The 10,058-nt window shown below is 63.1% G+C and overlaps 1 protein-coding gene across 1 annotated transcript; it reads left to right on the plus strand.

Annotated features, from left to right (window-relative positions):
- The first annotated feature begins 332 nt into the window (after positions 1-332).
- Positions 333-4,555, plus strand: IL17REL (interleukin 17 receptor E like). Its single transcript, XM_007454085.1, has 12 exons — positions 333-441; positions 612-721; positions 996-1,110; positions 1,654-1,790; positions 1,874-1,945; positions 2,027-2,081; positions 2,776-2,939; positions 3,008-3,052; positions 3,323-3,380; positions 3,548-3,702; positions 3,894-3,974; positions 4,166-4,555. Exons 1-12 carry the CDS (start codon positions 333-335, stop codon positions 4,553-4,555), a joined length of 1,491 nt encoding a protein of 496 aa, XP_007454147.1.
- The last annotated feature ends 5,503 nt before the right edge of the window (positions 4,556-10,058 follow it).

Below are 10,058 nucleotides of genomic sequence, written 5' to 3' on the forward strand. Positions count from 1 at the left end.
CCATCTTGGTTGTTCGTGGGCCCGCCAGCTTGCCGAGGGGGGCTCCTCTGCCCCCTGGCTGGCCAGGCGGGGGCCCACTCCTGGCGCCCAGCGGCCATCTCTGAGTGTGGCTCAGGGCGGCCCACCGCTCACCGGGGGCCTGGTTCCATGGCTGCACTGGGGCAAGTAGGGAGGACCCTCCCCCCGACTGTGCAGCCCCAGAGCCCCCCTCCTCCACCCCCACCCAACCACCCAAAGAGCCTAACCCAGGCTCTGGGAACCGTGGGGCTCACCCTCCTTCCCCCTCCCCAGGAAATATTGTCAGCAGCTTCCGCTGTGAGCCCCCGACGTCCATGTCCAGGTCCGTCCTGGAGGCCCTGACCCTCTCCACTGCCATGAAGTGTGCGCCCCCCGACGGCTGCTCCCTCTTCCTGCGCGGCAAGGCCTCTCTCACGCTGCACGGTGACCGTGATGGTGGTGACACCCAGGAAGTGGGGTGGTGGGCTCAGGGCTCCTTTAATCCCCGTGACAAGCCGGGGGTGGGGTGGGCCAGGGAGACTCTGCTAACCGCCCTTCACAAAGGAGGGGAGGAAAGGGCTCTGACAGCCCTGCCGGCCCCTCCCTCCACCCAGAGGGCCTGCGGGGCCTGGAGGCCTGCTCCATGAGCCTGGACACCCAGGAGACACAGTGCCAGAGCATGCGGGTCCCCAGGGCCTCCCGCCGGCTGCAGGTGGGGCAGCAGGTGAGACCAGGGTCTGACCCAGACTTGCAGGTCCAGCCCCAAGCCGGTGCCGGGCAGCTGCATCTGTCCCCTGGCCTGCTCCCGGCTGCCCTCCCCTCTTGGCCACCTGATCCATAGACCGTCCTGGGGCTCTGCCACCCAAGGCCCAAGGAATGGGTGCCCCTCCTCCTCTGCCCCAGACCCTGGGTTCCAGCTGTGCGGCGTGGAACTGGCCTGGCCAGGGGTGGGCGGACAGAGGTCCCAGCTCCACCAGTTCTCACCCGTCCCTGCCCAGCTCCAGGTGCACTTTGACTGCTTTGAGGTGAGCGTGGCCCAGAGCCTCTACGTCACCCTGAGGACTGTCCCCCACTTCTGCGGGGTCCAGCTGGACCAGCGGTACCGTGTGGAAGGTGGGCCGGCGTGGGCACAGCTGCCATCCAGCTTCCCGGGACTGATTCAGGGCGAGACTCACCCAGGGCAGGGGGCAGGGCCCCAAGCTGGACAGCTCCCAGCACGTGCATTTGGCTTAATCCAGCATCTCCGCTTCCCTGAGGAGGAAGGCCTTCTGGAAACCACGCGGGCAGAGGCCCAGGTGGGGGGCGGCCCCTGCTGCAGTGCGGGCTGGGCCCAACACTGCCTCTGTCGTTCACAGACTGCGCAGACGAGGACGTAGGGAGGAACGTGCCCGACTGCTTTGGTGAGGCCCCCTCCCCGGGTGGGACCTGGGCCCCATGGCTCCTGGGAAGACTCTCAGGTGGTGGCAGGCACCCATGGGCCTCCCACCAGGATCTTTTGCCCTCCCCACTCGGGAAATCATGCTGGGTCCTCAGGTGGGCGACTCCCAAAATACCTGGGTCTGGCAGGGGTCACCACCTGGAGGTTGTCAGCACAGGGGAGCCCTGTGCCTGGTGACCTCTGGCCCCTGTGTGACCTCACCTGCTTCCCTTCTACAGCTGGGAAGCTCTCCTACTCGGTGGACCGCAGCCGCAAGGTCGTTCTGGTACAGGTGCCAGAGTCAGGGGGCCCCGACTACTACGTGCGGCTCTGCCTCAAGTGGTTCACCTGCGAGGACGTGGGCGCCCCAGTGCGAGTGAGCCCCCGCCCCGGCCCCACCCCGCCCCCACCTCTGATCCTCGCTTGCCGCCCGCCCATGGTGCCTTCACTCCCCTGCAGGTGACAGCGAACGGGGTCTCCCGGAGGGTCTCTCTGCCCTACAAGCAAGAGTTGTCGTGCCTGTGCCTTGAGGTCAGTAAGGATGTGGCCTTGAAAGCCGGGAGTGGACAAAAGGATGGGCAGACCCTGCGCTGACCCCAGTCCCTCCTGCAGGGCTGGTCTGCGACGCCTGACGCCGTGCGGATCCAGACCTGCCCCTTCGAAGATGGCAAGTGCCCTGTGGTGCCAGGGGGAAGGAGGGGGGAGCGAGGAGGGAAGGGTGGGAGATGGGCGGGTCAGAGGTGCCCAGCAGGGTAGGGGCTGGCCTGTCCAGCTGGGACGGCTGACTCGAGGTGGGGTGAGACGGGGCGGGGGGGGCAGGCCCAGCCTCAGCCCTTGAGCCTGCTTTGGACGGCAGACAGCCAAAAGTGTGTTCCAGGCAAGCCCTCCAAGGTGGCAGAGCCTGCGTGTGGACGTGAGCGTGCAGGAGAGCGCGTGTCGGCTGGTGCACTAGCACGCACGTGTCGCAGCCAGGCCACCTGGAAGAGCCAAGGCTGCCTCAGCCCTTGAGCCTGCTTTGGACGGCAGACAGCCAAAAGTGTGTTCCAGGCAAGCCCTCCAAGGTGGCAGAGCCTGCGTGTGGACGTGAGCGTGCAGGAGAGCGCGTGTCGGCTGGTGCACTAGCACGCACGTGTCGCAGCCAGGCCACCTGGAAGAGCCAAGGCTGCCGGGAGGGGCTCCCGGAGGGGTGCGGGTGCTCACAGAACACACACAGAGACTTGGGTCAGGCCCGGAGCCCCTGAGAGAAGGCACCTGGGTCCTGGGCCAGCCCGATGGTTACTCTAGCAGGTGCTCAGTCCCGTGGCCCACGGGCAGCTGGGGTAGCGCCAGCTGATGCCAGCCCTGGGGGAGGGTCCCTGCAGACACGGAGACACTGTGGGACGCCATCCACTACCACCCGGGGAGCCAGGAGCTGAGTTGGGAGCCTGCCTGTCCCGTGAGTGGCCGTGTGAGTCTGTGCTGGCGCCCAGGGCCAGGGCCCCAGTGCCTGGAGCTGGAGCAGTCCAGCCGGCCTGCACACAGCAGGGTGAGTGCCCCCCAGGCGGGGATGGGGCGGGGATGGGCAGCCAGGGCCCTGACCTGAGCGCCCCTCAGGTGCAGTACCCTTTTGTGGACCCCCAGCCCCAGCTCTGCCTGAAGGTGAGTGGGCCAGTCTGCAGCCCGCCTCATGCACTACCAGGGCATTGGGGCAAGGGGCCTGCAGCCACATGTCCCCCTGTGCCTTGCCCAGCCCTGGGGTCCAGCTACTCAGTGGCCCCTCTGACCCCCTCCTGGTCCCACGGGGGCGGGGTGGGGGGAGTGTAACCAGTCCCAGAGGGCCATGAAGGAGGCCCGCCTGTCCTGGCCCCCCCTGCCCGCCCCCCCGTCCCTGCACACACGGCCACACCCTGTCCCTCGGCCTCCCTGCAGTTCTCCACGAGCCTGGGCTTCCTGGTGAGGTGCCCTTTTGAGCAGCTGCGCTTCCCAGGTGAGCCCTCCGCGGGGCAGGAGGGAGGCCGGCTGGGGCCTTCGCAGGGTGGCCACAGCAAAGAAAGCCCTTTGCTTGTGTAAATGCGTCTTGGCCCAGGGGGCAAGACGACAGGGTGCTGGTCACTTGTGGGGTGGTGTGCTGGGCCTCGCCCCTGCCCCCCACAGCCTGGAAGATGACCGTCCAGCTGGCACCCGCTCCGGGCCACCTCCGGGCAGCCTTCTCGCCCAGCCCTGCCCGCTTCCAGGTGTGCCTGCGTCACCGAGGGAAGACGTGGCCCCCCGCGTGCCACCGGGTGCTCCAGGCCACCCCCACCCCTGCGGTGAGCTGGGTGTGGTGGGCACCGTCTTGGGGACCTGGGGGGGGTGCGTGCTGACCCTTTCAGTTCCCCGCAGTCCCCAAGCCAGCCCTGGTGGGGAAGGTGCTGAGAGGGCTGACTCGAGGGCTCCGCAGGGACGCAGAGGAGCCTGGTCTGCGCCCCCGCTGCCCGTGACCTACCCCTCCCCCGCCCAGGGTGACCCCACAGAGGACCCTGCGGTAGCCTTTGCGGACATTCCTGGGGACCAGGCCTGCGCACCCGGCACCTGCATCCAGGTGGGTGGTGCTGTCCTGCCCACCTCCACTCCCAGACCTCAGGGGAGCCCCCACCTCCCCAGAGCTGCCCTGGGGGCCCCTCCAGCTACGCAGTCCCTCCAACTGGTGCCTCTGGGGAATGCGGACGGGGCTCAGGGAGCGGCTGCAGGCTGTGCTGACCCGCTCTTGCTGCCTCCGACCCCCGCCTGCAGGGCAGAAGGACCGACATCCAGTTCTCCGCCCCCCAGCAGTTGTGCGACCTCCAGTGCGGTGAGCGCTGGGGCCAGGCCTCAGCCAGAGGGGGCAGGGAGGACAGGCCCTCGGGGGGCTGCAAGAGGCAAGGGCTGGACCCCAGACTGGCCCCTGGAGCCCCGTCTCCCATGTCGGAGTGGAAGCGGAGCACACGGCACGGGAGACTGGGGCTCGGCAGGAAGGCGACAGAGGGGCCACCCGCCTTGGAATCAGGCCCGGCCCCGCCCTCACTTGGGCGGTCAAGCCCGCCCCAGGGCCTCCAAGCGCTCGACCCCAATCAGGGCTCTGGTTCCAACTGTGCAGGAACGCGATGTCCCCAGCCCACACTTCGCCCAGCCAGCCACCGATAAGCCTAACCCTGCAGGGCCTGGGTGTGGCCCAGCAGGGTGGCTCCTGCGGGGAGGGGGTGGGTGGGTGGGTGGGTGGGGGTGGGGGTGGGGGGTAGGGGTGGGGTGGGGGTGGGAGGGGTGACACCAGTGCAGGGTGAGTGACAAGCAGGTACAGCCACCTGCAAGCACAGCTCTCCTGGTAGCTGTGGAGAGCGGACCCCCTGGTGGCGGGGGGCGCATTCCGGCGCCCGGGGCTCTCGCAGCCCTGCCCGCAGATGGGGAGCTGGGTAGGCTTTGAATGGCCTCTGAACCCAGCTGAGTCACAGCAATCCCAGGGCAGCCCCAGTCCTGCCCGCAGAGGCTCCTCACACCTGTATCCCCCAACTGCCCCCCACTCCCTGACCCAGCAGAGCTTTTCAGCCGAGTCTGGGTCCCATTCCCCAGCAAAGGTCACCTCCAGCAGATCACAGGTCAAAGGGGCGATGGTCACCCCTAGGGGCCTCGTGTCTGGACTGGGGCTCTAATACCTGCCAGCCAGGTGGCCCGGTGGCTGGCCTGGGGCCACGGCTGGAGCCCCAGTGTTATGCTGGGCGAGTTCCAGAGTCCCAGGAAGCAGTGAGAGTGACTGGGCCTAGCTCAGGTGGTGGGCACCTGGGGGGCATACTGCCCTTGGGGTCTGGGCGGACTCGCCCGGAGACGGGACACTTGCCTGCCGCACGGGCACTGGCTCGGCTGCACTGGGCAGTGCACCCTGAGCGACTGGGGTCTCGGACCCCTCTCCTGCCTTCCACCGCACAGGCAGGGCTGGGCTGGGGGCGGCTGTGCCCCCAGACAAGGGTGGCACTGGGCCACCTGATCCAGCCCCCCGTTCCTGTCTCCCCAGCTGCCACCCAGGGGACAGCAGCCTGAGGCCAGATGTCTCACCAAGGAGAAGCAAGTGCCAGGGCCTGATTGCTGGGATGTGGTGAGTGGCAGCTCACACCTGGGCACGCCAAGCCTCTCACTGTGAAGGCTAGGCCTCAGAGCAGGCGGTGGGGCGGGTCTCACCTGGCCCCAGACCGTGGCACCTATGTGTCTCAGCTCTCCAGAGGCCTGAGGCTCCCAGGGGCCCTTGGGCCATGCCGGGGCTTCCAGTCAAAGGACCTTCAGCCCCTCTGAACCCCCCGAGTGGGGTCCAAGAGAACGGCTGTGTGGGACGCGCCCTTCCCTGGGTGGCCCAGCCCCTGACCTGCCCCATCGCAGCGTGGTCCCGGCTCCCTCTGGACAACCGGGGGCACGGCCTGCACCTCTGGTCCTGAGGACAGTGTTCTCTGAAGTGCAGAGTGTGGCTGCGCCCCTCCTGTAGTTGGGCGGGTCTGGGGGCCGGGACACGCCCACAATGGCTGGGCTCCACATACCGGGTGGCCCCCTGCTGCCCAAGCTGGGCCTTCACTGGCCCCCCAGTGTCCCTCACACAGCTCTCCCTCGACCCTTCAGAGACTCTGCTAAGAGCTCGAGGGAGCCCACGGCCCGAACACCACCCTGCACCAGCCCCCCGCAGAGCTCAGACCACCTTCCACTCCCCAGGCCCCCAGCGAGGCCAGTCCAGTGAGGGCTGGCTGCTTCCATTGGCCTCAGGGGCCACGTGCCAGGACGAGCCATTATCAGACGGTCACACTCCCTGAGGGCCACTGTGTGCCATCTGTGCTCAGGGACCACAGGGGGACCCTTGATGCTGCAGCGTCACTTCCGTGTCCCAGGCCAGGGGTCACCCAGCAGTTGGCCGGCTGGGTCTGCCCTCCCAGGACCCTCCTGCCGGCTCACAAGGACCACCGGGCCACGCCTCCCCAGCTGTGTCTGGAGTCACCTCCACGAGACCACGGTGCATCCAGGCCCTGCCCTGGATGTCAGCTGCACTGCGTCTGCAGATGAGCCCCTACACTCAGGCCCTGGCTGGGCTGTTCCTCCTTCAGCCGGACACAGGCCACCGGGCCTTCTCCTACCCCTCCCTCCCTGGGGCCTGCTGCCCCCAGCCGACTAGGGGGCCAGGCAAAGCCAGCATGGCCCCTCGCTCAGTAAACACTTGTCCACCTGACCCGCCTCTTTCCTTGAGGACAGAGATGGGGTCTGCAGGGCAAGGTGGCCCTTAGCGTGGGGATGGGAGGGCCACGGGCCTGGGTATACCTCCTAAAACGGGATGGAGGTCAGGACTGCAGCTGGGGCGAGGGTGGAGCCTGCCACCCTCTGCCACGTACAGCCCCGCCTGTATCAGAGGACATCCCCAGGCTAGGAATGCCAACAGCCCCACGGCCGCCCCCGTGAGTGGGGGCAGAGTGGCTCCCACGGGTGGGTCAGGGCCACCCCACACCCACTCAGCCTGCAGGCTTGCCCCCTGACGATTGGCAGGGGCTGCACCACCCCTCGAGCCCCAGGCTCCCACTCCCCTACCCCAGCCAGGCCCGGTCCCCTGGCCAAGGGCTGGGGCTTTGGGCTCATGAGAGTACTCCTTGCAGCCCCTTGGAGACCCTTGTCTGCCCCAGGTGTCCCCTCCCCATCAAGGCACCCGGGAAGGTGGGGGACCAAGGTCCCAGCTCTGGCTGGGGCCCCCTCTCCCCGTGCCACAAGTTCCTGCTTCCCATGCCTGGACCATCCAGGGGTCCCCTGGTCCATGCACAGAGACCCTAGCTGGGACCCAGGGCCACCCCAGGAATCCTTGCCGCCTGGAGGTGGGATGGCAGATTTGCTGGGGGGGGGTTGCCGGGAACTGACCAGATGCAGGCTCCCCCAAGACTTCTCAGCAGCCCTGGCCACCCCAGATGGCGGAAACAGAGGCCCACACAGAGGCAGTGGCCATGCTCCTCTCCAGGACTAAGGGTGTGCAGGGCTACAGGGGACGGGGAGGGGAGGGACATGCTCTGGTCCCAGCTGCCCAACTGTCCAGTGTGTGCTGCCACCAAGTGGTGGCGGCACTCAGCACCCGGTTCTGAGCTGGACCTTACATCCCGCCTCCACATCAGGATCTGGAGCCACACACAGAGCCCCATGGCCCAGCAGGCCCACTGCCTTGGCCATGGACCAAGTAAGACTGGCCCCCCCGCCCTCCAAGCGGGAAACCCCATCCTCATCCCTGCCCCGGAGAAACGTGCTGATGCACTCAGGCCCCGGATGAGGGCTGAGTAGGGTCAGCCCCGCCAGGGCTCACAGCTTAACTGGGACGAGCCTTTGGACATCTGTGTACCTCATTCATTCCTTAAGCAGGTGCTGAGCACCCACTGGGTGCCACCCTGTCCCAGCACTAATAACAAACAGCACTGGCCACGGAGCAGGGGAAATGCCTGGGTCTGCCCTGAACTGTGGGGCTTCTCAGGTCAGAATTTTCAGCCCTAAACCCCAGGCAAACAGGGCCATCGGTCACCCTACCTGGAGCTGACCTTTGCCTGGGAAAGACAGACCACAAACAGCTGAATATGTAACTTATAATGGGGTGTCCAGTGCCAGTGCGAGACGAAGGAGGCCAGGAAAGCAAATAGGAAGTGTGGGAGGGGCTGCCATTTAGAGGAGTGTGGTCCCGGCAACGTGAGTCTGGTTCTAACAGGATGGACAGGTGAGGGGCTGTGGCAGGTAGGTGGGGCCATGTGGTGCCCTGGCTTGGATACGGAGGTACGAGTCAAATAGACCAACGTTCCTCAGTGTCTGGAGGGTGGGGCTCCATGGGCTGGGATGGAAATGTAGCAGCAGGAGCTGGCATTCGCACGTGGTAAGTTTGAGCTGCCTCTATTCGCCAGTGCTTCTGTAGGGCCTTCTGGGTATCACTCCCTCAGTGAACAAAACAGACACAGATCCCTGTCCAAGGCAGGGAAGAGAGGCATAAAAAAAAAAAAAGTAAATTATCTAGGACATAAAAGGTTTATTCAGAAAGAAAAATTGGAGCAGGTTAAGGGAAGGAGATGGTCTTGGGGGCACAGTGGCAGGCTGGGTCTCACACCAAGACAGGAAGGAGATGGAGCTGGTGGACAAACAATTAAAACCCAGTGAGTCGGACTTCCCTGGTGGTGCAGTGGTTAAGAATCTGCCTGCCAATGCGGGGGACACGGGTTCAAGCCCTGGCCCGGGAAGATCCCACATGCAGCGGAGCAACTAAGCCCGTGCACCACAACTACTGAGCCTGTGCTCTAGAGCCCGCGAGCCACAACTACTGAGCCCATGAGTCACAACTACTGAAGCCCACATGCCTAGATCCCATGCTCCACAACAAGAGAATCCACCGCAATGAGAAGCCGCGCACCGCAACAAAGACCCAACACAGCCAAAAATAAATAAATAAAATAAATAAATTTATTTAAAAGACCCAAAAACCCAGTGAGTCCTTCCACAAGGGTAGAAAGGGATGAAACAGTTTTATTATTGGATGAGCATTAAGAGACTGCAAAGACAGAAACCTCACCCTTTATATGATCCAGGCAGGTACAACCCATTCCATACGTGATCTCAAGAAAAATAACTGTCCTCGAGCCTATTTTGTGTGATAATAACAGAGCCACCCCAGCTTCTTTGATTCCTGTTTGCATGGAATGTCTTATTCCATCCTTTTACTTTCAACCTCTTTGTGTCTTTGTATGTAAAGTGAGTTTCTTGTACACAGCACGTGTACAGAGATGGATCACCTTTGCCAATCTCTGTCTTTTAATTGGAGAGTTTAACCCATTTAAAGTTTTTAAAATATATATATTTATTTACTTATTTATTTATTTTTGGCTGCGTTGGGTCTTTGTTGCTGCGCGCGGGCTTTCTCTAGTTGCCGCGAGCAGGGGCTACTCTTTGTTGTGGTGCACAGGCTTCTCATTGCGGTGGCTTCTGTGGTTGTGGATCACGGGGTCTAAGTGCATGGGCTTCAGTAGTTGTGGCGCACGGGCTTAGTTGCTCCGCGGCATGTGGGATCTTCCCGGACCAGGGCTCGAACCCGTGTGCCCTGCATTGGCAGGTGGATTCTTAATGACTGCACCACAAGGGAAGCCCTCCATTTACATTTAAAGTGAATACTGAGGGACTTCCCTGGTGGCCCAGTGGGTAAGACGCTATGCTCCTAATGTAGGGGGCCCGGGTTCGATCCCTGGTCGGGGAACTAGATCCCACATGCATGCCGCAAATGAGTTCGCATACCACAACGGAGACCCTGCGTGTCGCAACTAAGACCCGGCACAGCCCAAATAAATAAATAAATATTTTTAAAAAATAGAGTGAATACTGGAAAGAAAGGATTCACTTCTACCACAGCTATTTGTTTTCTTATACGTCTTATATGGTTTTTGTTCCTCAGTTCTTCTATTACTGCCTTTTTGGGTATTTAGTTGATTTTTTGTGGTGTACTATTTTGATGTCCTTCTTTCCTTTTCTGTATTTTTTCCCCAGTACTTTCTTACTGGTTTCCTTGGGAGTTACAATTAAAATCGTAAACTTATAAAAACCTAGTTTGAATAATACCAATTTGGTTTCAGTAGTAAACACTCTGCTCCTACACATCCGCATCCCTCCCCTGTTGTTGTCA

This window comes from Lipotes vexillifer, unplaced genomic scaffold, assembly GCF_000442215.2.
Source record: "Lipotes vexillifer unplaced genomic scaffold, Lipotes_vexillifer_v1.1 scaffold382, whole genome shotgun sequence".
Classification (NCBI taxonomy): domain Eukaryota; kingdom Metazoa; phylum Chordata; class Mammalia; order Artiodactyla; family Lipotidae; genus Lipotes; species Lipotes vexillifer.

What these genes read in the sequence shown, in the direction of transcription:
- IL17REL (XM_007454085.1), top strand. Translation starts at nt 333, where the DNA reads ATGTCCAGGTCCGTCCTGGAGGCCCTGACCCTCTCCACTGCCATGAAG. An exon ending in GGCTGCAGGTGGGGCAGCAG is followed by an intron (nt 722 to 995) that starts GTGAGACCAGGG and finishes GTCCCTGCCCAG; the next exon opens with CTCCAGGTGCACTTTGACTG. An exon ending in TGTCGTGCCTGTGCCTTGAG is followed by an intron (nt 1,946 to 2,026) that starts GTCAGTAAGGAT and finishes TCCCTCCTGCAG; the next exon opens with GGCTGGTCTGCGACGCCTGA.